The 27,157-nt window shown below is 40.0% G+C and overlaps 2 protein-coding genes across 6 annotated transcripts in view; one reads left to right on the forward strand and one right to left on the reverse strand.

The window, feature by feature from the left end:
• The window catches only part of fhod3a (formin homology 2 domain containing 3a), a 46,929-nt gene extending 27,340 nt beyond the window's left edge, over nucleotides 1–19,589 (reverse strand). For all 5 annotated transcript variants that reach the window (XM_068332668.1, XM_068332666.1, XM_068332667.1 and 2 more), the window contains exons 1-3: nucleotides 19,066–19,589; nucleotides 14,588–14,697; nucleotides 12,055–12,122 (exon numbers count right to left, since the gene is read on the reverse strand). In XM_068332668.1, coding sequence (XP_068188769.1) covers nucleotides 12,055–12,122; nucleotides 14,588–14,697; nucleotides 19,066–19,230 — 343 coding nt within the window. In that variant the 5' untranslated portion in view covers nucleotides 19,231–19,589. The remainder of the gene's footprint in view (nucleotides 1–12,054; nucleotides 12,123–14,587; nucleotides 14,698–19,065) is intronic.
• Nucleotides 19,590–22,368: 2,779 nt separating this feature from the next.
• slc6a19a.2 (solute carrier family 6 member 19a, tandem duplicate 2) lies at nucleotides 22,369–26,871 on the forward strand. The gene is made up of 12 exons (XM_068332920.1): nucleotides 22,369–22,698; nucleotides 23,424–23,564; nucleotides 23,774–23,911; nucleotides 24,001–24,182; nucleotides 24,263–24,373; nucleotides 24,676–24,788; nucleotides 24,872–25,000; nucleotides 25,082–25,238; nucleotides 25,335–25,539; nucleotides 25,658–25,817; nucleotides 26,344–26,506; nucleotides 26,665–26,871. Exons 1-12 carry the CDS (start codon nucleotides 22,500–22,502, stop codon nucleotides 26,869–26,871), a joined length of 1,905 nt encoding a protein of 634 aa, XP_068189021.1. The 5' UTR covers nucleotides 22,369–22,499.
• The last annotated feature ends 286 nt before the right edge of the window (nucleotides 26,872–27,157 follow it).

Consider the following 27,157-nt stretch of genomic DNA (forward strand, 5'->3'; position numbering starts at 1 on the left):
AGTTATTTTACACTCATATGGGGTTTATCACATCCTCAACACCAGACGTGCAAACCCAGCAGAGCTGAGAACATATTGTCATCTCTGCTATGTGTCCATATAGATATAAATCCTTTAATGTCTGTTGAATTAAACTCTTCACTTTACACAGCTTCAGTTAGAAAGCTAACACCTGTATGTGCATTAACACATGTGCATGGGGACTGAGTGTTCTCTGCAGTCAAACAGGGATCCTTCCAATGCTGAGTCCATCTGACAGGTCGCTGCGGAGCACCTTCACCTCCTACTATAATAAGATTACTGCTTTGACCAGTCAGCTTTGACTAATCCCCCAACATTTACAGCAATATCTACACATGACATCAAACAGAAAATTTGGCAAAATCCACAATAATTATAATCGAGCCGCTGCAATGGATCAGATGTAAAGACAGACAGTTCCCAGTTGATTGAAATCTAATTTGGTCGGCAGTAGATCAACCTGGTCGTGTCATGCATGATATTCAATAATTAGTTTCTCTAAGTGTCTTTTCAAGGCAATTAAAAAATAAAGTAGTTTGTGAATATATGGTGCATTTAGCATCTTAAGAGCCATATTCGTCTCAGGGGTTAGTGAAGACTTTTGAATGATGGCATCATATGAATAACTTCTCTAAATCACCTTCTCCTAATCACCAAGGCCAATCCTAAAAATGTGCTTATGCGGTTGAAAGAACGTTGGTGCCTACAAAAAAATAAGTCTATTAATTTTAGGAAGGGCGAATTAAAAACAGACTTTTTAATCATATGACATGCTTACTGTTTCTGCAGAAAACTTAAAATTCAATGTAAAAATCCACACAAAGTTTGGATCTTGGCAGTAAGGCACTTTGTGGAGCACAGATATTATTTTCCCCTTGAGAAGATTTATGACGACTTGATTGGGAATGCTGCTTGCTTTACCAATGACAGTTAAATCTATCCTAAACCTTCTAGACAAAACACTGACATAGCACTGGTCAATGGTAAACCAACTGTTTACATAAATCTATGTCTTATACACTCTTTTTAGAACTTTAAGGACAGCAGATGCTTTGCCTTAAATACTGATCATACTTGTAAAAACACAAGTCTGAAAAAAACAAGTCTGAAAACATACAGCCTTCCACACAGCTTATGGATCGTCAATAGATGTATGTCTCCCCTGTTCTTTTGGAGAGACAAATGATGAATGTACTGTTTTGTTGTGGAGAAGTCTCAAAATAAAATAAAAAATCTTTCAAAGAAATTAAAAGAAAAGAGGTTATTTTTGTAAATAAATTATTTATTATTGGGTGGCTGAGAGATCAGGTGAGGAGCTTGGGGGTTGACCCAGAAGTTGCTGGAAGGATTATATATCTCTTCAGGACATAGGAATAACTTTGGACCCTCTCCCCCCCCAGGATGAGTGCTGTAAATTGGAATATCCCGCTCAGTCTGATAGACGGGCTTATGTATGGATGGGCAAACCCCAAGTCAATCACCACACGTAATGTGTAAAGTATGTAAACCTGTTCTATGTTCTAGATAGCATTATTTGGTGGGACATATCTCTATGAGGACACAAGATATTTATAGATAAGCAGACACTGAGGTCAACCAAGGTCAATATTTCTCATGATTTTGCAACTGTCTAAGGTTTAGGCGAGGCAGAGGTGGGTCACAGTTGGTGGTCCCACATTTAAACCCAGTTTGAAATGCTGACTCTTGTTTCTGGAGGCTTTCGTTGCACCCCTCAGATAAAGCCCCCACACGGCTGTCTGGGCCAGTCAGTTAGTTGGCTCTCAAAACAGACCCTGGGATCTAAAATAAAGAAGCAAGAGGAGCATGAAGTTTAATGTCACGCTGGAGAGCCTGATTTAATCCCAGGAAGTCGTTCCCTCTCTGTGCGAGTGTCACGCTAAATATAGGTGGGTTGGGTGTCTGTAAAAAATACAATAACATGCCCAGATAGCAGGTTTTGTCCAGATCATGCAGCAGACTGTGATTGCTGCCCTGTGGCTCTTAAGCAAAGGAAAATGAAGTCAGCTGAATGAGACAACTCCAGTTATTTCCAATGCAGTTTCACATGTGTCAGGAATTTCTTTTATTTCCAGCTGATCACTAAAGAGAAAGACTTTGAAACCACTAGCGGATTTGTTTTTTTTATCTTTTAAAAGGGACAGTTATGTTATATTAATTCTATGTTTTTATTCTAAACTAAATCTCATTTATGATCATTATATGAGGAAGTGGGGCTGTACCACTAGGGGCAGTGTAGCTGTAATTCAAGAAGGAAACTGCAAAAGTCACATTGTATTTATTGGCCTCAAAAGAGCAGTGATGAGTACAAATGCCTCCACTTTCGCTGCTTTTCATATAGTAGGAGTGTTATCACAACACCCGCTGACCAGATTATAAATCTGCTTTATAGTTAACACATACTACCACAACAGTTAGCTTTGTAAAGCAAAACTATACTGTCATCGGCAGCTCTGAAAATACACTCCTTACAAACATTTAGGTAAAGTATATAGGGAGTGTTGCATCCCTGTACTGTATCTGCATGCTATACAGTAACAGACAAACAGATGATGATTAGCTGACAACAAAATTTTTGATGAAGTACAACTACACACATAAAATGTAAGTAATAAGACATGGAAACATTTGATTCATGACAAAAAAAAGAAATATATCAGTTTCCCTTCAAGAAAACCCAATTAAATTTAAATGTAACCTAAATAAGACCATTTCTGAGCTTGTGTCAGTGCCCACGTACCCATGGGAAGACAAAAGTAACATTTCAATATCTGCATGCAAGGGCACAGCTTGGTGGTCATTACTCTCTTGAGCACATATGGCAGGGTCATCCACTAATGTCCATTAATCTGTAGTTAAAAGACTAAATACGCCGTCAATCTGTCATAATGGAATATAGTTTGGACGATAATGCATGATTTCAGTCTAGTGTCGAGTGAAGTAAAAGGGAAAAGTTGGCGAGCAGCAGAGGCCAGACTCCAGAGGACAACTCAGTTATTTTGTGACGGTCTATTTTATTTTGTCTGTTGCTCTTGGCCTGGACTACGTGCACTGGAGGCTGCTGATGGCACAGATGACGAAGGAAGCCTCAGGAGCTCAGTTTGTGTGTATGTGTGCATTTGTGTGCGTGCATGGGTTTTAGTGTGTGTGTGTGTGTGTGTGTGTGTGTGTGTGTGTGTGTGTGTGTGTGTGTGTGTGTGCGTGTGTGTGTGTGTGTGTGTGTGTGTGTGTGTGTGTGAGAGTGAGAAAGGAAAAAGAGAGAGTGAGACCTCCAAGGTTTTAGTGTGGGATTTATGAAATTTAAAGAATGGATGTGGCAATGACATAGACAGACATTGCAGTCAGCCAGCAATGGCACATACCCACACAAGCATGTACACATTTGTTCAGGCAGAGACTGTACAACAACAAAGATGTCTAAATGCAAAGCATACTGTGAATGGAAACACTTGAAGGTAAATGAAAACACTCTTTTATATGAATGCAATAAATCCACACCTGTGGAAACAAATGGCTGCTGTATTTCAGTTTATACACTGATTTACAGGAGAACGTCACATCTATGGACGGAAGCCTTGACCTAGTCATGGAGGACATCAGCTGTGAACGAAACTCAAAGCAGATGTCCTCAGGAAGGAAACTCACCCCGATACAAACATGTAAAAAGTCCTAAAAATACACCCTAACACACACATTTAAAAATACAGTATGTCCAAACACATTCCATACGCAAAGGGTTCTTTGTGCCCTTCAAATGACCCCTGTGAATCACTGAATTAGCCTCTTAAACCACACACACACACACACAGGAATACACCGGAATAGCTACCTACAACACAAACACAAATGTACCCTGGCATCCTGTGTTACCACTGTGATGACAGGCGTGAGCTCAACAGACAGACGCACACGGTAAGATTTAGAGTTAAATCTCAACTGTATTCTGCTCTATTAATACAACACAGGGTCATACCGTGAATTATAAAGCAATCGGGGAGAAATAATTATGGCAGCACTTTAAGAACAATGTGAACTTATGTGTAAACAGCAGGGCATCATGGGAAAGTGAAAGGAAACATGTGGGAACTAAAAAAATTGTAAATGACTCATCGTTAGTGTATTGGTTTTCAAAGGTGCTGTGGCTCAGGAAGGAGAATGAGCCTCCACCTGTTGTACAGTCAGTGGTGTTCTCCATATCAGCAACATGTGAGTACTTGTTGGTCCTTGTTGCAGGTAGGTAACATCTGTGAACAGATCGTCCTGAAATTCAGGAATGATGGATCAACCAACAACTGACCAACTTTCGCGTCCAGTTCTGAGCGATGACATTGCGACACGCTGCTATCTCACCGCTTCACCTCGAGGTTGAACGCCCCCGAGAGTGAAGTGTTCTCAATCAAATGGGGGCCAGGCTATGCAAATCACTCCTTTCGTTACGTCACAAAAAAAGATGATTCTGATCGGTGTGTTTGAACACACTGTGAGTTGTGCAGTCAATGCAGGACCGTTTGTTTTCCACATTCTAGGAGCTGGAAGGCTCAGGTACTAACTATATGTAGAGACCAGGAAAAAAATGTTTTCCATAATATGACCCCTTAATCATTATTAAATGTTAGAGCACATACTGTATCAAGTTAGTCACAATACTGTAACCAGTAGTGTGTTATAAAAACATTAATCTACAACAGCAATACCAATATACTAGCAATATACTGTACCTAAGGTACAATATGAAACTACAAAAAAAACTTTCAGTTAAAAATTTGGAGTGAAAACTTTTAGAGTGCATTTACCACACTGTTTTCAAAGGGAGCAAGAAATAAAAAAAATATGGCTGTTGCTGTCTAAGAGTTAAATAAGAGACTGGATATCCGTCTGTCAGAGCGCATGTGAAGCAGTCAGCAACTGGTTTTGTCAGCTTTGATCAGGACTATATGAGCTTGCTTGAGATAAATTGAATGAATGTCTTGTCTTGCATGCAAAAGTTTGAGTGGGGTTGATGTTCTCATCTAATTTCTTCATGAACTATGTAGGTCTACATTTTTTGAGGTCCCTATATTTTCTTGACATATTATCCCTGTTACCTGATTTTTTCTGTGTTACCTGTTTTTCTGCAGTCTTAATCAAGATACAAAAGCTGATTGTGGGAAGTGTTCTGGTGTTTGATCTCACATACATGTGTGTTTGTGTGAAACAAAAGTCCAGTGTTTTCCTTCACTCACCCTTTGTCACCCAACCTCACTCAGTTGTCCCTCTCTGTTCCTCTGTGATTTCACACCCTTGTATCATGCCATCATTAGCTGACTGGATTCACAGAAAGTGTTTAAGCCTTTTTTCTGTCAAACACTGAATGATCACGTTAAGCAATGTAACGACACGGCGAAGCAAAATTATCATTTGTCTAGACTGTCCTTTATCGGCTTTGAAACTGCCATTTAACAATGTGTTTGACAAACAGTTTATCAGATAATTTTGTGGATATTTTGAGAGTTTGACAAAGAGTAAAAGAATGAAAATGCTGGCGTTGGGAGACTGAGAAAGGCAAACACGGTATCAACACCAAAACCAGAGCAGCAGCAGCCTTAGTGGGTAAACACAAAGGATTCTGGAGGATACGAGCTGCTTGTTGAGTGGATTAGCTGAGGGAAACTTTGCTCTGACTCATATCACACCTGCCTGTTAAATTACACTCCTTGCTCCTGCTGTACTGTGTGTGTGACCCACATACAGAGAGCATGATGACATACGACATATGAGTGCTGCATAAAAGAGGAACCATATACATTTTCTTAAGACTGGGAAATACTTATGATCAGCTATCATCCAATAATGAATTTATACCTCAAGCTATATTCTGTGTTTTTTGGCTCTCAGCATATATGGTAAAAATGATGTTCAGTATTTGTGCATGTGTGGGAACACAAAACAGTACGCACCCCTGCAAATAAACTAAACGGAGTCAAGATATTTTATGTAACGCAGCAGAAAGTGTTTTCTTTGGTTATGTATGGAATGAGTTTAAAGTCTGTCCAGCCAAATTGTTCCCAAAATGAAGCTGCCAAAGCAATATTCCCTAGCATTTTAAGTTTGGGAACACCAAAATAGAAGCTCATTATAGTAAACACAAACCACAGAGTGTGCTAAACTTGACTGTGAACTTAACTTTGTCACTTTGGTAAAAATGTATGTCTTTCTCTTTCTCTCTTCTCACCTGGAAGACAGCAAGTCACAAGTCCATGACATAACTCATGAAGCTGCTGGCCAATGGCTGAGGCTCTGTTTGGCAGGTGCATTTCCTCCTTGCTTAGTTTTCCCCTTGTGATTCCTTTCCTAAGTGATTTACCAATTCCTGGAAGTCGTCCCTCTCCCTGTCTTTTTCCACACATCCCCTAAAACTATCATCTCTGGCTGAATGTGGCAGATGTGTTCTGGTTGCTTAGCTTGTGGTAACTGTAATGTTTTATTACATTATGTAATAGTTTCAAAATGATCAAAACAGACTGGCCAAAGGATATGTGCAGACACACTCGGATGCATACAGCATATGAACAAGCTCAGCCATTGCCTAACACTCAGATGCACACACACACACACACACACACACACACACACACACACACACACACACACACACACACACACACACACATGGTGATGTATTTCTGACTTTCTTCCCTTAGGTGCATAGAGCAAACCTGACACAGTAGCGTGTTGTGCTGCAGCACAGCAGAAGGGCTGTTCATGTTTGACAGCATTACTGGAGCCCAGGGAAAACCCCACCACATCCACAGAAAACACAACACTCAGACCAATGTAGAGGTCTCACCACCATAACAACCAAACAACTCTATATAGTACACATCTGCATTACAGTATACAGCTGGATCACACAACAAAACAATTAAATTCATGGGTGATCACATTATATTTGTAGCGATGAAACACAAATTAGAACATGACTGTTTATCCTGGGGGGGGGCATTCTCCAATGCAATTTAGAGAATGCGTTATTTACAGTGTTAATCTGAACAATAATGATGTTGTCCTGGGATTGCAAAACAGCTGCCAGACAGATGCGTATTACAGGCGTTTCAGCAGCAGCTACTACTGTTAAACTAGTCGACTACTTCCACTACTCCATACTTCCATCCCTAACGCCCCATCAGCCCTTCTCTGTGTTTCCTACAGCAGCAACGAAGGCATGACTCATATAGGGGCAATGTTCTCAGTTTCTCCTCATGGTCTCAGCTGCTGGTGAGGCAAGAGGGGAAACTATTTGAGCGATTTCTCATTCCTTCTTTGTAAAACAATATGCTTCACAACGAATCTGAAGTAATGGTGAGAAAGTGAAAAAATAATATGGACACAAAGATAAACACACTTTCATAGAAGATATGGAAGCACACAGATAAAGAAAAGGCTGAGTGACAGGATTTAACTTGTCATACCCGCTATTGGTAAGCATAGCAAAATATCTTTGTTGACTCATACATGCACAGAGATCATGAGGCACAACTCTCTCAGATTAAAAGTCACAGGTGTCTTTCAGAACAAAGAGCCACAGGCAGTGTCTGAAGTCAAGAAGAGTAAATATACTGTAGTTTAAAGGAACAAAGCAGGCTGGGAAGAGAAAGAAGTGCATTCATTTAACAACAGCAGTGAGATGATTGAACGAAACCGGTCAGGTGATGTTGACAATGCAGCAAAAAGTTGATAAGAAATGAAAGAAAATTTATGCCAGACTGAAAAGTAAAAGTAATGTTGGCTCAGGTTAGCACATATATTAGAACACAGCATGTTGGGAAAACCATAAAACCTGTCTGGAGTTTTATTACGGCACAGCCGCAGATGTCTTACACCATCGCCCCTTCTCAGCTCACCCATTACCAAGCATTATCTCCCTGCCACACCACACGCTATTACCAAGCCTTATCTCCAACAGCGAAGGGACACCGGCACAGTAAATTACTGTTTAAACCCGCTGCAGTCATCTCTTAACATCCCGAGGCCAGGCGCCTGTCACCCCCCCGTCAGTGAAGCTATTGACTGTTTCATCTATCAACCAACAATGACCACATATTTTCTGTACATATATGCACATACTGAAATATTGATATATGCAACTCAATGATGTCATCCAGGCATCAGATCCACTCATTAAATGGTACAAATGCAGGCACAAAGCATATATTTGTTCATTATGGTTAATTATTGGGGAAGGCTAATATTTTGAGGGAAATAGAGAATTTTGCTCTGAAAAGGGAAAATAATGATAGCACAATGTTCCACATTAAAAAAGCTACAAATTATGTAACAGCCCAACCAAACAAAGTCAAAGCGTGTCAACCTTCACTCCATCTCTAACTTCAGCCTACTGGCTCTGCTTCACAATACTGCAAGGGGTGATTAGAGACAGATAATTGGAGTGCAGAAATCCAGAAGCTAGATTTTTTAAAAAAGGGGCAAAATTCCAGACTTGAGTGCCAAGAGATTGAAAAGGCTCCAAAACACATGCTATGTCTTTTGTTCTGCACCCAGTTCTTTTGTTTGACCTCCAGCAAAACCCATTACAGGGAGTTCTACCTGTCAGATAACATACAATCTCTATGTTTGATCACATAAACTGTACTCAATTACTGCATCCATTTTCTTCAGGAGGAGCTGGGAAATGAGGCCACATGGGAAATAAAGTTTTGGAATTCTGACAACCTTCTGGGAAGTAATGTGGAGATTAACGTACAGTATAACAATAAATACAGTTTATACCCAGCTTGTTTATATGGCATTGATATGTAAGTTTATCATTAAGATTTCATGTTTTTCTAATTGTGCCTTGCTTTTACTAATTTTATGTCATTGTCAAAAAACAAACCAACAACTACAACAATAAAACATATATAATATTATTCCTTAACCAGCTTTATTCTGTATTTCTATTTTACCAAATACTTGTGCAATAACAGAACTGAGCAAGTAAACAGAAAGAAACCCCTCATACTTTACAACAATATTAATTCATTCATTTTCTCAAAGATGAGACAATCAGTAATCGTCTCGTCTTCAGCCGCTTATCTGAATTCAGGTCATGGGTTTTAAGTCGGGGCCTATCCAAGCTGACTACGAGTGGAGGTGGGGTGCAACCTGGACAAGTTGCCAGTTTGTCGCAGGGCAACATCGAAAGACGGACACCCACTTACGTTCACAGCCAAACTTACAGTCAATTTACATTTATCACTTCACCTAAATTTGTATGTTTTTGGTGGTGGGATGAAGTCAAAGAACCTGGAGAGAACCCCCGCAGACACCAAACACCTCACCGAGAGGCACCAAGTGGAATTGAACCTAGGACCTTTTTGCAGTGAGGCAACAGCACTACCCACTGCACCACTAAGCTGCCCTCACAGCAGCATGGTGGTTCATCTTGGAAAACTTTGAATAGCATTGTAGAGTACTGTGTCAGTACAGATGGAGTGAAAGATTAATGCAGGCACAGGTTTTTAAATCACAGTAATTGATTTTGGTGGATGTTAATGATTTAAACATGACAGCATAGATTGATGAACTCATAGTCAATCAGCATAAATGAAAACCCATATGCTCAAGACAAGGAGCATATTCACATTTGAAATGTGGAATGTTATGAACATGGTAATCTTTTGGGATGTGATGGTTGTCTTGTTTCCACAGATCTTGCTTCATGTAATTTTTAGGGGGAAAAAAAGTTACGCCTGTATCACTTATTGCACAACCTCAACATTATTGCTTACAGTTCTAATGTACTTTGCCATTTATTCACCCTTCTGCCTTTCCTTAAGTTTAAAATTTCAGGAGTACATGCTCACTGTGAGGCTTTCCTTGCATTTTTCTGCGCTGTACACACTGTCTAAAGATAACACCTCCACTTCACCCCCAGCCCTGAGCCACCTCTATCTACCCAACGGCTCTACTGCAATAGAGAGAGCTAAAATTAACATCTAAACAAGGGTTGTGATGAAAGGGCAAACCACAAGATCACGAGAGAAAAGAAATGGAGGAAGTACAGGAGAAAGGACAGACAAGTACGAATTGACAAACAAAAGAACAAATAAAGATATAAAAGTAGATTATGAAGGTTTATAGGGTTTAGGCCAAAATAAATCAAATTCGCAGGCACTCAGGTTACTGCCCTCAAAACAAAACAAAAAAATCCTCTAAAATACGCCTTTATTGCACAATGGGAATCATACAGTGATTGCAACAAAGAGCTGGACCATCAACGTGCCACGACGGCCTCTTGATTGCAGACACATTGACTGCAGAGTAGATCTTGCACCAACAGTAAGACCAGAGGCTTAGCTGATCATGTCGATGTGCCTCATCTCATGCACAAAAGAAAAACTCATTAACTCGCACACATGCATCACACAGCATCCTTAATCCCAAACTGACAAGTCTGAATGTAACTTGATCTTTCCTTGCACAGGGGTGCCCAGAAATGCCAAGGAGAGCCTTATCTCTTAGACTCACTTTGACAATCTTATTAGCTTTGAAAGATTGAAAAACAAATGAAGGAGTTGCAAATTTTTAAATCTCCTCAAAATTTCACCTTAATACAATCAAATTATGATCCCTGACAATGGAAGGATTACTACACTGTCTAGGAAACCAGTGTTTTCCTAAACCAAGTAATTATCAGCATTGTGCTCAGTCAGCAGTCTTGAGTGAATTTGAGTCATAGATATTTGATTCCACAAGCGATTTGTATCCTTGACCATTACAGACTTTTCATTTAGTGGATAGAGTAGAACACTACTCAGCTGATTTGAAGGTCAAGGCCCTGGAGGATTAGAAAGCGTTTAACGGGCAGATGAGTAGAAAGCCGATGCAACACTGAGAGGGGGTAGATGTCTAAAGTGAATGGATCACTCTAACTTACTCAAGCAATGTGATTAAATGTGGGTTTAATGCAGCAACAATTCAAAGTGCTACAGTCTGGCTGCCAATCATACAGTATGTGTCCCTGTAAAACTGAAACACAGAATGAACATCAACCCAAGTTGATGGGTAAAATGTATTTACACCATTCAAAAGGTAATCCAGAAAGGTTCTGTTATAGTTTGATGTTGTTTTCCAAATCAAAATGGGCCTCAAAAGCCAGATATTGCTTTTCCCTTCCCTTTCTCACACAGGGTATCAATAAAAACTCATCTTATTTTGGAGGTAAATTTTGGAACTCATTTGTAACAGGCAGCATGTCTAGGCTGAGTTACTATTATGGTTGACTTGGCTAAGACATTTTTATTCAAAGTGAATATGTGAGCAGATTAAACTTTGTGCTTCATATCTCAGAATTAGCAATGTCCTATCATCGGTCGATGATGTTCATGTTACTATATTGCCAAAATAGCCCTTTTGGTCTTGGCAGATTGTTTTTTCTAGATCAGAAACATTACATGATAAATCAATCTGCATATTTAGCATATCAACATGCTAATATATATTAACTGGAACTCATAAATGATGTATTTTGAAAACTGAAAGGACAAAAACAACAACAAATCATTAGTTTTCAAGACAATTTACACAAAATGACAAATATTAACGTCATGATGGTACTGGAGGAAAGGTCATGGGGACAACGTCACTGAGATGCATTATCTGGAGATCAAGAAAAATTATGTGTATGTAATGGCAATCTACCCAGTACTTCCTTCTCCTTTAGAACCTTCCCTTTCTTAGATCATATACTGTATGTCCTTTTTAATTCAGCCTTGTTTTTCTTTGATGCTATAAATCCACTTCTTTCGCAGTGCCTCTTCCCCCTCATATTTCATCACTATTGACTGACAAAATTCGCTGGCAGCACACTGTGAAGACCTGCAATCACTGAAAAGAAAAACTATTCCATGATGTGCTGTATACAGGTCAAGTGTTTATTATAATCACTGATATGATCACAGTACCATGAGATTTAAATACCATACCAACTCTGAGTCTGAGTGTAATGCATTCTTCTACATGTCATCCAACACTCACCAATGCAGGAGTGTACGCGGACGGTTAACTGGGTCCGTAGGATAATACTGTGTTTCTTTCCTCTGGCCCTAACAAAAAAAGAAGAAGAAGAGAAGCAAATTGAATGATTATCGTTTTAAACAATCCTTTTCACACAGAGGTATCACCTTAAGCAAACAATGAATAGTTCCATTCTATTTATTGTCATTTTCCTGGTACAAACAGAGTGCTCTTCTATTATGATTATTCCTACCAATATTAAAGAATATCTTGCAAGATCATTGGAAAAGGAAAGATATTTATCTCGCCGCTCATTCCAGTTCTTCCTGGGAAATAATTTTTATACATGTTTAATTTAAAAAAACAGTTTTTAAATAGATTTTCAAACAGGGACTTGTTTTTATAATCCAGAAGACATTGGTATGATGGGAATGGTGCATACTAACAGCAGCCAGCATCGGATTTCAGCCCATATACTGATACACATCTGAGCCTTGAGGACAGACAGCAGAAATGCAGGAGCAGACACAACACAATAACACCTCCACAAATAATTGTGCCATCAGGGGCGTCCATTCATATACTGCATTTTTCCTGAGGGAAAGCAAAATAAGCACGCACAAACATAGCAGTAAATTATGGTGGTATTTTGAGAAATCTCTCTATTAAACGTAGTTGTTATTTTCCAATTTGTGGGAGCTAATCGTCAACTTCTATCAATAACATGATGATACCATCAATCCATGTAGGGAAAGCGCTGCTCTGATAACACACACCACTGCAATACGCCCTTAATACATAACATGGCACTAAGGATAACAAACACCAAAAAAAGAGACCAGCTGGCCTCTTATCAATCTGTTAAGCAGAGTTATCAGCTTTGCTCCGAAATAGAGCAAAATGTTAGAGTGATGAGTTGAGATGTTTATAAGCCATTCTTGATAATGTATTTATTGTACTTCATTATACTCAGGGAGAGGCAAGCCATCCAAAATGTGAGAAGCAGGCTCTTTCTAATTTAAGTTATGAGAATAAAACTGGTTTTTACATTCAACAATACTAAACAGGCTGATGCTGGTTTCAGATGTCTTGTTTAAACAAACCTGTTCCTGTGCACCTATTAACACAAGGGAATAACTTACATCTGTTCACTCTGAATACTATATCCTTTTATGATGAAATCGTAACCATGGGAACATATCGCAAAGAAATCCTCATAAATCATTTACCTTATGCATTAAAACATTTTTCCACAGGGAACCTGTGTGGCGAAGCTGCATTACCTAATGAATTTCAGCACAAGAAAATTAATGTGGTGTGAGACTAAAATATTGAGTCTAAGTAGTTTACTCTTTTTTGACACTATATAAACAATGGGGGATAGGACAGATCTATTCAGAAATATCCATCCTTAACCTTTGTGAGGTTTTGTCAGCCCAATGCGTATGACCTTGGTAAAAGCCAAAAGACGAATAGAATGACAGAGATACATCTGCTACAAGTACTTCCACAAGATCCTAACCTATGCAAAAAGCATGTACTGTACTGTACTTGTTTTTATTCAACTGTCCATCTTCATGCACACAGAGACACGCAGACACACACACGCACACACACACACACACACATACGCACAGTGCGTCTGGCCATGTCAGTCTATTTCTTGTCCTTCGTGTATTTTTATATGACAGCACATGACAACAAGTTATGTGAGCAAATTTATAAGCACATTTCTGAAGTTGTGCCACAGTACAATGTATTTAATGTTAGGAATTCACTTATTCACTTTTTCATAATAATGTTGCTGTATATCAGCGTTTCTCAAATAGTGGGGCGCACCCCCAGAAGCGCGGTGCGATGCCAGGGGGTGAGCAAGTGACCATGGGGAACATGCTCTTTTTTGCCGTACTAGAATAAAGTGTGATTGTACGTCCACTACAGTAGTTGGCAGTGGTGCTCTCATTGTCAGGTTTTTGACATTATTGAATATACCAAGACTTGAATTTATACAGAGTTGATGTCAGACAGCTGGCCACGCTGAGGTAATTTCACAATAAGAAATACCAAATACTTCACATGTGCCTATGAAGCCAAGACCTACTCACTAAACTGATCACAATATAAAGTGTATCAGGATCTTGGTCTCGATTTTCCACTATTCTCAAAAGGAGACTGAAAAACCAAAGCTGAAAGATTTGACATACTGTCAATACTTTATGACAGCGCTGTTACATAGTGATCATGCTATTTCCTGTGGGGCTTACAGGTTTGCAAAATGTCAAATTTATGTCTCAAATAGAAAGGAGAAATAGCTCTGGAAGGGAGGGCAAATTTATCCTGCTTTCCAGAGAACTTCTTACTTTCCATGAACTTTTGCTTCCAAGAAATCTACATCCAGCGAACGAGACATCTAAAAAGAAAGTTATGTGTACATATCTTACAAAAACGGAAAAAAGATATAAAGGACAGGGGAGGCTCATTACTCTGTCTCAAAGGATCAGAGAAGTTTTGACAGTAGAGGTTGAGAGAGAATATGTATGTTAATCAGTCTCACCCTGTGTCATCCTGCTGGAAGCCCTCCAGCTCATCCCTTTGCTCAGCCAGAGACGACTCCAGATCCAGGTAGGTGCCATTGTGCGAGAGCTGTAGCGTACAGTCATCAAGCTATGGAAGAGAATGACAGAAAACCTTTAATATTTTTAATAACAAATTTTAAGGACAAGTTCTAAGATAAAAGTGGTTAACAATTTTAAATTTATGTTATATTCTAATAAACCCCTATTAATAAAAGTAAATCAAGAACTGTGACGTCCTTCATTTACTTTGCACTTGTGGTACAACTGGGGCTCTGGAGCCTCAAGTCATATCATTTGTATGTCCTGCAGCATATCCTCAATGTATATCCTCAATGACAACTAACCTACTACACTGTGTACAGGTAAATCTTGCACAGCAATGTATCTGCACATCCCTGTCATTGACGTTCAACAGTCTAGTCACTGGCAGGTTCAAGCAGCCACAACTCATGGAAAGTAACATGCATAATTTCATTATTGTTCCATGGTGACGTATAAGCTTTGAGATAATTATTGAAGCTGCTGAGGTTAACAATAGGTAACTGAGATCAGAGTCATGGGTCTCACTTAGCTTTGCGTGATCGTATTGATAGGCCTAACCTAGCTTGGCCGCTGGTGCGCCGCCAAACTAGCCATCTAGTTGGGCCACATGACGACGCACTCTGACCGACAAGGAGGGCAGATCACAAGGCCTGCTGCTGCCCTCCGTCTGTCCCTCCCTCCCACTCGGAAACAGAGAGACGGACTGTCGGATGGACTCACAGCATAAATATATCCTTGCTAAATTTAATCTGCTCTGAGGCACCATGCACAAAGGAGCTCGAGGGTGGGTGTGTCCAGTGAAGGCGGGGAGTGAGAAAAGTGGGGGCACAATCAAAGTCAAAGTGTTTCAAAGGGGTTGATAGCTGCCTTCTATGTTGGATGGCATTTTACAGGACAAGACTAATGAATGGTTAAGTCACAAGGCAAAGGAAATGAAGCATTGTGTGAAAATTGGGTGACCCTGGGTTCAACTTATGCTATCCCTAACAACAACATGCATCCAATCAAACAGCAAACCTGTGAGAGAAAAGAGAAATGTGGGACACTCCAAATTCACATGGAGATCCAATAATATTAACAATGAGATTCCTAATTTCTCTATGATGAGTGGTTTGACAGGAAAAATTCAAGATTTTGTTAGCTTGGCTGTTTAGGCCCTGTAGTTTTACCATTATTTTTGGCAGTGCATCAAAAAATTTCACTCATACCCAAAGACATCAACCTTGTGATGATCGCAAAAGTCGAGGAGATTCATCACATTGGAATCTTGAATGTCAATGTGAAATTGTTGTGCCAATTCACCCAAGCGGTGAGATATTTCAGTTGAGATTAAACGGGTGAGCGAAGAGTCAAGGGGTAAACCAGCATTGCCATTCCTTAAAAATAAAATACAGTAATAAATAAATGTGATGGGAATATTTTATAGCCTGACACGAATTTCAGTGGTGATTGTTCCACATGGTTCACGCCAATGCAACATGTGAGATTTAGTGAATCTCAGACTGGGATTGAACAAAGGGGGGTGGGGGATTAATCACGCCTTGTCCCACTGCCCTGAATTTTAGGTAGTATTAATACAAGCATTTGTTCTGCCCAGTCTGTTCATCTTTTTTTTTTATCTACATTCCATTTATACCATGCATGTCATCCTTGCCTGTCTTTATATTAAAATTCCCCCTGCCAATCCAACACAAGTTCCAAGACAGACCATGCTGCATTACCACCTTTGCTTCTAGCTCCTGCTTTCTTTTGCTTCTCCATTTTATCTGCAGTCATTAGTCAATTATCAAAATACCGCCAAAACAGTGAAAAGTGAGTCCATGGACATCTCCGTAACACCACATGTTAACAAATCACCCCCCTAAAACACTCCTTTTGGACAATATTAGCAAAAACATAACAAATTACATCATACTGACGGAGCCGGCAGAGAAGTGGCTCCAAAAAGAACCGCAAGGTCTTCACACTCAAAGCTCTGGGATAGGCCAAGGAAACACTTAGTGGCTAGTATACTTTACACTCATTTAATCAAATTCTCCCAGAAGAGTGAAGCTGAGGGGGGAAATTGGGGGTAGGGGAGTAATTACTTCCATGTTAAAACAACACCAAGCCTGCTGGCGATCACACCGGGTTGACAGTTAACAATGCCCTTACGTAAGTTAGTTGACGAGTTTTAAAGAACTTTTTTGTGTTAAAGTCAGCCGCAGAGGAGAGGGCTCTTTGAGGAGGGTGGAGGAGGGAATTTTCTTCAAGGCTATTAAATCTCCCAGCATTGCTCTAATGGGAACCCTTTGGTAAGGAAATAAAAGTTGAGCTGTGAACTATTGTCGTCGTTGTTTTGGGGGTAAAGGTGGTTTTTCTCCTGCAAAACTGCGGCTTTTTGATGGATGTTGAGGCCTCTGCATTGAGTTGCGTGTCTATGTTGTTGTTTTTTTTGTGTACAGTAATTTAATGGGACTCGCTGGTCTTTCTTTTGCCATTAGAAAGAAGAGCTTCATTTATTGTTTTTGGTAAAATTTCTTAAACCTAAAAGAAGAGAGAAACGTCTTTACTGCACCTCACATTCATTAGGATCATATTGACTTCCATGTAACAAAAAGGAAATTTATCATTTTTGATTTATTGTGTTGTTTACAATGCAAATATGGTATACATATACAGTACATCATACCCATTGTGTTTGCAGAACACCTGTATCACACTGGAGTGATGATAAGTCAACACAGGTTGTTTCACCGTAAAACAGTGAAGTTGAAGAGAAGAGTCTTTGGTTTGGCTTTTTTTGTACAATCTCAATATAAAATGGCTAAAAAGAAGGAAAAGAAAACTTAATTTTAAGCAGATTTAATTTAAAAAATGTGCATTTCTTGAACATTAACTAGTGACACGCTGATCTAGCCCCAATAAGTTAGGCTGTGTGCGTTTGTGTTTGAGCATATGGTCAGTGAAGTAGTGCAGCAGCTTGAGGAAGAGGTCAGGAAAACCACAGCAGTCAAAGTGTCACAGGGATCCAGCTCTGGGCCACAGGAATTCTGGGACAAGTGACCTATACTTTACATATAGGTCCAGCCAGACATGCATGGAAATCTGCCATCACACTGTAATAACACAGTCGGCTTTTTTTCAAGTAGAAAACAGAAAGTTAAGAAAAAAAAGTGACTAACAAAGAAATTCAGAAAAAAAATGTCTCTCTAATATTTTCCAATAACATAATTACATTTAAGCCTTAAAAAAACCAATGTTTATATCTGGACAGTCTGACGGACAAATTTGCAACAGTTCAGTTTCATCCCTATAATCTAAGTCCAATATCCAGTTGCCATTGCTCACCGTCTTCTTCCTGATGTGAACAAAATTGCAAACACCAATGCAGGCTATGCCATCTGTCCATGTGTAGGTTGTAATCATAAGCTTTTCTGTGCTGTGGGCCATTTTTCATTTGTTTTGTGGCTTTTAAAGATGGGGCAGCAAAAGATCTATTTGGTCTGGAAAACCACACTGCTGCTGAACGCCAGTCTGCTATCAGGGTTCAGCGCCAACAGCAGAAGTCTCCCTTTCTCACTGTATTTCATTTTTATTTTCATCCATATCTACTAGAACTCCACTGCACTTGCATTACCTTGTGTGTTTGGTGACTGAACATTGTCAGGATGTACTGTATAGCTGTGCGTTTTTCTGGTTCACTTTAAGAGGGGGCACTTTCTCTTGTTCACCGCTGTAATCTGAGTCTTGACATCTGACCCGCGATCCAGGCTCTTTGCCAGGCACCAGAGGTTCATGACTTATAGATGCATGAGGCAACTCCCAGACATGTCAAGTTGCACTTATTGCCTGTGAGTACACCGGTTGATGTGAGTTGTGAAACAGATGGCAAAATATATTCAGTAGGAAGAAATTACGATTGCTTTTGAGAAGTGGGTGCAAGGCTTATCCTTACTCATCAGTCCTTTCAGTAGAGAGGTCAAAGGTTAGAATCCCATTCAATATCCTACAGAAGGTTCTCAGTGACAATTCACACAGTATGCCATCACGGGATTGAAACAAATTATCCAGTCGGACATGAACGTAGCCTGTGTTTAATGTGGGCTTTTGAGGCAAGCTTCTTTACAACCCTGTGTCACTCCATGCTGGGAAGCCAATCAGTTTTGTGTGCATGTGTGCTCTAAATAGCCTCTGAATGGTGGGTATGTACATGTATTTGCAGTAGACTTAAAGTGAAAACAAGCAGGTCGCAAAACAGCCTCGACACTCCTGATTTAAAGCTGTTTTTTTGTTTTTTTAAACAATAATGAGTTTTATTTTTAATATAAATAATATTAATAACATTCGCAATTTAGGGATCTTACATTGATAAATGCTAGAATTTAAATCCATTTATGAATCCAAAAAGCAGCAAACAGGTGTTGGCCCCTACCTTGTGGGGAGCCTTGAGGAGCCGGTGGATGCCTGCGAGCTGGTTGATGAGGGGGAGATCCTCCCTGAAGGTGTACAGCGGTGGCCTCGTCGGCTCTGGGAAGTTGGTGCTGTTGAAAGGATCGGTATCATCTAAAAACTGAACCCTGCAGATAAAGGTGGCCATGGTGCATCCATACAAGTGGCTACCCTATGTGAACAGCCCGGTTTGATGAGAGCCGTAGCCGCTGAGGCTCTGGTCGCTGAGCTCTCCTAAGCCGGTAACGACAACAAACCCGGGTCGCCAAGTGCGCCCTGCGCGCAGCCTGTCCTCCCGCAGGACAGGGGCAGACAGAGCAGGGGAGGGTTTCTGGAAAAGTTAGCAAACAAGAGGCGGATAACTCTTCCTAAGTTCGGATGTGCTCCCTCTGAGATGCCGCTGTGTTATTCTCGGAGAGGCAGGTGGCCAGAGTTAAAGGGGAGGCGGCAGGCGGACTCCAGTTCGCTGCTGGAGGGGATCAGCGCAGCTTGGGACAGCGGCTCTGCTGTCTGTCTGCGTCCCAGTAAATCCAACCCCCTCCCACCCCGTCTCCGCTCCGTGTCTATTTTCCTCTCTGTCATCGCTGCCACCCGTCAGGACACTGTCCCCATTGGCTACCGAAAGAATAATAATAATAATAATAATAATAATAATAATAATAATAATAATAATAATAATAATAATAATAATTTATTAAAGCTATGTAAAAAGTATACGTTTAGTATAAGATCCTTACAGAGTAAAGTACAGGTACTCCAAACAGTAGAACAATTGTAAAGAATTTTACTGCGAGTAAAGTGTAACTCGCAGTAAACCAACTAATGGCGATATCTAGTGGTCAGAAGGTGCCCAAGTATATATGTCAGTTCTACCAATCCCATTTTGAACCGCCCGCTGTGTGCACTCGGGGGCTGTAAAAAACTGGAATTTACTGAGTTTCGAACAGGTCCTACAATCAGTAATCAGTGTCCCCCATCACAGCGGTAATCCTCCTCCTCGTGGACCGTTACAACCTTTATCATCCTGTGGACGACATTTATTTGTTACCACTGGAGGGCAGAAAAGTAGTTCTTATAACGTTGTCTGGGTTCTCTCTGGGTTCCACAACTTCCTCCCACCAAGAAAAAATGTGCAGTTCAGGTGGATTGGTCGCTGTATAATTGTAGATAGTAAGCACATACTGTGCTGGCTACGTGTGTGGTTTGAATGTAAAAATAGACAAACAAAATCACAGCATACTGTAAATGACCTCTCCAACAAAAGATCTAGATATGGATAAACCATATTTATAAAGAAGATTGTAAATAAATACATATTTATTTATAATATTTCTGTACATATACTATTATGATGTATAATACTATAATATATAATATTATATATTACCATAATATTAATATTCTTGTCCTTTTGGCTTTTCCCTTCAGGGGTCGCCACAGTGAATCAATTGCCTCCATCTAACCCTGTCTTGTGCATCCTCTTCTCTCACACCAACTACCTTCATGTCCTCTTTCACTACATCCATGAACCTCCTCTTTGGTCTTCCTCTAGGCCTCCTGCCTGGCAGTTCAAAACTCAGCATCCTTCTACCAATATATTATATATATAATATATTCACTATCTCTCATCTGGGCATGTCCAAACATCTCAGTCTGGCCTCTCTGACTTTATCTCCAAGACCTCTAACATGTGCTGTCCCTCTGATGTATTCATTCCTGATCCTATCCATCCTGGTCACTCCCAGAGAGAACCTCAGCATCTTCATCTCTGCTACCTCCAGCTCTGTCTCCTGTCTTTTCCTCAGTGACACTGTCTCTAGACCAAACAACATCGCTGGTCTCACCACAGTTTTGTACACCTTTCCTTTCATTTTAGCTGAAACTCTTCTATCACACATCACACCTGACAATTTCCTCCACCCGTTCCATCCTGCCTGGACACGCTTCTTCACCTCTTTTCCACACTCTCCATTGCTCTGGACTGTTGACCCTAAGTACTTAAAATCCTCCACCTTCTTGATCTCTTCTCCCTGTAACCTCACTCTTCCACTTGGGTCCCTCTCATTCACACACATGTACTCTGTCTTACTGCGGCTAACCTTCATTCCTCTCCTTTCCAGGACAAACCTCCACCTCTCTAGCTTCTCCTCCACCTGTTCCCTGCTCTCACTACAGATCACAATGTCATCTGAAAACATCATAGTCCATGGAGATTCCTGTCTAACCTCGTCTGTCAAGCTGTCCATCACCATAGCAAAATATCACCACAGTATACAGTAGACTTCAAGGTATTACCCACATCTGTGGACAGATGTTTTCTTGTTGAAGTTCAGGTAAAGCAAATAAAACTTTCAAATATAATTGACTACAAATTATAATTGAATACTATTTACACTTGAAGTATCAGTTTTTATGTTTTTCAAAAAAGTCCAACAGAACTACAAATACTGTTATTGAGAATGAATATGGCTAAAACTGATGATGCAGCTAATGTACAGTGTAGATTGTACAGATATATTGGGTCTGTTACCTTGAACTTACTGCAGACTTTCAATAAATTACTAGATAAGCTGAAAACCTTTCAGTGGTGGAATTTCAATTTCCTAACTACTGAGCTGCTGTTGACCAGAGTCTCCAAATAGGTCCTTAGTGGTTAACATTTAACTCATGTCAGTCCTGCACTGCTAGAAAACTAATGGTGACTTGATCATTAACTGTTCTACCGTACAGAAAATAAAATTCAAAAATTGGATTCCGAATTCAAAATGTTTTCAAGTGATTGTCCACAATGGTCAAAATCTGATGATTGTTTGTTTGTTGTATTTTTTACATTGTTTCAAGCCTCTTGTATGAAAAAAGTGTGTCACACATGCAGCAAATATTAATGAACTTCTTTCCATACTCACCTGCCTTACCTCCCAAGTTTTTCTTTAATCAAACTTTTGGCTTCATGTTTGATCCTCAACCCTCTAAAACTAACATTGGGGATCACCGAGTTTTCACAATTGTGTAATTATAAATTCTGTTTCTGTAAATTGAAATAATTCAATGCAGAAGAGAGAGAGAGAGAGAGAGAGAGAGAGAGAGAGAGAGAGAGAGAGAGAGGGAGAGAGAGAGAGAGAGAGAGAGAGTCCTTTAAAATGGCTGGCATAATATAATGCAATGCAGACAGCAATGATTCACTGATAACATACAGTTTAAGTGCCACAGGTTAGAGAAAATATCTCATTGTCTCCTTCAAGGACGTGTAAGGGGAGTAAAGGAGAGAGAGTGACAGAGTCCACGGAGGAGATTCAAAGACCACAGTCCAGTAAATGCTAGCAGAAGAGTAGCAAAACCCATATCTGGTGACCGAAGGGAGACTCAACAGCAACAGTTTCCAGTTTCTGTGACCAGTGAAGTTCACAAGAAGCCGCCATGAAGTTAAAGTTACCAAACCCAGGACTGGACAACCGAATCCCGTCTCATGCAGACTTGGAGAGGATGGAGAAGGAGGAGGCCGGGGAGAGGCCCCAATGGGACAACAAAGCCCAGTACCTGCTCACTTGTGTGGGCTTTTGTGTAGGACTTGGTAACGTGTGGAGGTTCCCTTACCTGTGTCAGAGCCATGGAGGAGGTAGGCTAGGATGCTGCTGCTTTTTGTGATGTTTGACATGAGTTTCTAAAAAAAAAGACACGTGTCTCAATTATTAAGACGATACTTTACCATTTTCTAGACGGGTTTCCTAAAAATCAGGATAACTCAAACTAAATTCTTGAGTACAGCATCCTGAGTATTTTACTGTGACTCATAGACCGAAAAATGTTAATGGACTTAAATCAAAACAGATATTCATGAAGTTTTAAGTTTTTTTAACACCAGTCGTTAAGCAGATGTTTAAATGTACTGTAAGATACACCACTGCAGTATTTACAGTGTAATATATATATATATATATATATATATATATATATATATATATATATATATGTGTGTGTGTGTGTGTGTGTGTGTGTGTGTGTGTGTGTGTGTGTGTGTGTGTGTGTGTGTGTGTGTGTGTGTGTGTGTGTGTGTGTGTGTATATATATATATATATATATATATATATATATATATATATATATATATAAGACTTTATATCCTGTGTAAAAGTAAATGTGAGAGTCTTGCAACAGTATCTGTTGAGCAAAATCTGGGCAATAAAGCATTTACACAATTTTTATAGCTCTTGGGGGCATTTATGTGAAGTGTTTTGTGAATAAAGTACACTGCTGGAGATTAACTCTTCAATAAATTGCTGATTAAAGCAAATCACTCCCTACATTGTTAACTACCTGATAATGTGAATGCTGCACCTCTAGGAGCATTTATGATACCATTCCTAATCCTACTGGTGCTGGAGGGAATACCGTTGCTACACCTGGAGTTCGCCATTGGTCAACGCCTGAGGAAAGGCAGTGTGGGAGTGTGGAGATCCATCAATCCATACCTGACAGGAGTTGGTAGGTTCCAAAGAAAATGCACTGGTCCTTTTTAGGCCATGCTTATTGCATTCAGGTTCATAATGTTGGCCTTAACATCAAATTTCCTTCAAGATATCAGAAGATGAATTTTACTGAATGTGAGATGTTTCAAAAACTGTTGCATTCATTGACCTGAAACCAACATTCCTTCCCGTTCTTTTGAAAAATAAAGTTTTGGGTTTTTTTAGGTGTTGCATCCTTGCTTGTCTCTCTTTTGGTGGGCATGTACTACAACACCATTATGGCCTGGATCATGTGGTATCTCTTCAACTCCTTTCAGAGTCCTCTGCCTTGGAGCCAGTGTCCACTAAATGCAAACAGGACAAGTATGCCATTAAGTTTGACATAGAGATACCTTCCTTTATAGCATCCATTACAATTTCTTTCTGTGTTGTCTGTTGCCACCTCTTTGCAGGTGTTGTGGAGGAGTGTGCTCGGAGCAGTACCGTTGACTACTTCTGGTACAGGGAGACTCTGAACACTTCAGCCGCAATTGATGATGCTGGTGGTCTCCAGTGGTGGATGGTGCTCTCCCTGATAGCTGCCTGGACCCTGCTCTACGTTTGCTGCATCAGGGGCATCGAGACGACCGGAAAGGTCTGAAAGTCCTTCATCGACTGATGTGCCTAACCAGAGCGTTACTCTTTGCTCAAATCTATTTATCATTCTGTTGTTAGGCTGTGTACATCACCTCCACCCTGCCGTACCTGGTCCTCACTATCTTCCTCATCAGAGGCTTGACACTGAAGGGATCTGTGGAGGGAATCAAATATCTCTTCACACCAGATGTCAGTATGGACACATCAGCCATCATGCACCAGTGCCATTAATGATTGTAGAGGCTTTTCAAAACAGCACACACACCTTGGCCCAGTAAGGGCCCAAACATACAACACAATAGCAAATCAAACATGAGCAATATTACAACAATTTAAGACTTTAAAACAGTTTGGAGGATGCATAATGGATGGATAATCACCTTATGTTTTTTTCATTCGTAACGTCCATGTTTTGTTGTGTGATCAGCACCTAAAAAAAATGAAAAACAAACAATAACCTAAATACATGTCATAATTTGGCACTCTTTTAGGTGGATGAGTTACTTAACCCAGAGACATGGTTAGATGCAGGGGCTCAAGTGTTCTATTCCTTTTCCTTGGCTTTTGGAGGTCTCATCTCCTTCTCCAGTTACAACTCTGTTCAGTGAGTAGCTGCCTAAGCTTTAACAGTACACACCAAACCTTCCTCTGAAACGTTCTCATCACACGAGCATCTTTTTCTCACAGCAATAACTGTGAGCTGGATGCTGTTCTTATCTCCATCATAAATGGTTGCACGTCAGTGTACTCCGCAACGGTCATCTACTCCATCATTGGATTCAGAGCGACAGAAAAATTTGATGACTGCATAGAAAAGTGAGTTTCCTTTTGCGCAAAAGTTGTAAAAACAGTTTTACTCAATTACGCCAGACTAAGCACACATTTTATGTCTAACAGCAACATCTTGAAGCTGATGAATGCCTTCAACTATCCTGAAACCGCAATCACACCGAGCAACTACGATGAAGCTCTGGCCTTTCTTAGCCAGACAAACCCAGAAACCATTCAAGGACTGCAGCTACAGAACTGTGACATGCAGTTTTTCCTCAGTCAGGTAAATATTTCATTTCTGTGTATTTCACTAGTACTGTTAATTGATTGGTTATTAACATTCGGGGTTCATAGTGTAGTCATGTATTTGTGCCATCAGGGTGTGGAGGGAACGGGTCTGGCCTTCATCGTGTTCACGGAGGCCATCATCAAGATGCCTGTTTCTCCTCTTTGGGCGGTCCTGTTCTTCATCATGCTCTTCTGCCTCGGTCTTTCGACTATGTTTGGCAACATCGAGGGAGTGGTGGTGCCTTTGCAAGATCTCAAAGTGTTGCCTCGAACTTGGCCCAAAGAAATTTTCACTGGTATTTTCCAGAATTTCTTACAAAATACCTTTTTTTATGAGGAAATTATAGAATTTGTTTCAAAAACTTTTAACCAATGTGTTTTAATGAGTGCAAATAATCATTTGCTTTTTTTCAGGTGTGACTTGCGTTGTTTCTTGTGCATTTGGACTCATATTCGCATTGCGGTCTGGAAACTACTGGCTAGCTCTTTTTGACAACTTTGCTGGATCTATCCCTCTTTTGATCATTGGATTTTGTGAAATGTTTGCCGTTATCTACATCTATGGAATAGATAGGTGCGTACAAGTTTGTGTGTTTTGTGTGTTTCATATTTAAGTTTTCAGAAATGCTAACAAAATTGCATGGCAATCAGCATGTCAACTTCAGCATTTTAGGTAATGACAGTAGCATTTAGCTCAAAGAACAGATGCTAACTTACCTCTGGACTGTGATATATGGCTAAGGCAGTGACAGCAGAGGATATTTGAAATATTTTGACCCTAGAACAGAGATAACATGTCAGGTGTCAGAGCACTAACAACAAGGTTCCGAGTATCTTGTTGAGTCAAGTGGAAGATATTTATTCTCAGTTTCAAATAAAAAGAACCACAACATTTTGAAGCTGATAAATGCCTTCCTACTCTTAATATGTAAAAGAACAAGGTATTCAAGGATAAGTAACAAGATAAGGGTTTTATGCAGAAACATGCTGAACACACACAGAGTACACCTTATTTACTGTACCTAATAAATGCTCACAGTCATGTTTTATGAATGCTTGTACACTCTGCTGACCTTCAACTTCTTATTGCTTCTGGACAGGTTTAACAAAGATATCGAGTTTATGGTCGGCCACAAGCCCAATATTTTCTGGCAGGTGACATGGAGGGTGGTTAGTCCACTCATTATGGTCTTCATTTTAGTTTTCTACTTTATGACCCAAGTCACCAAGAGTCTTACCTATCTGGTCTGGGACCAAGAGTCGGTAAGTGCTCTCATTACAATAAATTTAATGCCTACTAAAACTGCCAATGCTTCTAAAGAGAAATCCTTCACTGAATGACATGTTTCTCACTAAAGGTTGACATTCTGTATATTGTACATTGGTGTCAGTTGTAAAATCTTACTTTATTCTGGCCGCAGGAGGGCTTTCCCACCCTTGACCCGCGCCCATATCCTTCCTGGATCTATGTCATCATCTTCATCCTGGCTGGATTTCCCAGTTTGGCCATCCCAGTATTCGCCCTTTTCAAACTCATTCAGAATAAATGCTTCAAAAAGGAAATCAGGGCGAACACAGTGAACACTGTCTCTGCCAAGATACAAATGAATGACAAAATTAAGTTTTAGTTTATGTAACTTTGAGTATTTAATAACTAAAATGCAGAGAACATCCTAGTGACTACTACTAAACTGAGTAAAGTTAACTAACTCCTAGCCAGACTGAGGTGAGAGCAGTTTCACAGTCATGTCTTTTTGTGAAATATGAAGTTTCAGCATGCAGTTTATTACCTTAGTTTATCATGGAGATGGCAGATGAAGTAATACAACTATAAACTAGTTAAATCCACCTACTAGCACCTCCTAAACCTCACTTTGTAACAGCTCATTTATTTCATCCTGTATGCCTAAATCT

This window comes from Antennarius striatus, chromosome 14 (genome assembly GCF_040054535.1).
Source record: "Antennarius striatus isolate MH-2024 chromosome 14, ASM4005453v1, whole genome shotgun sequence".
In the NCBI taxonomy this organism is placed as follows: Eukaryota; Metazoa; Chordata; class Actinopteri; order Lophiiformes; family Antennariidae; genus Antennarius; species Antennarius striatus.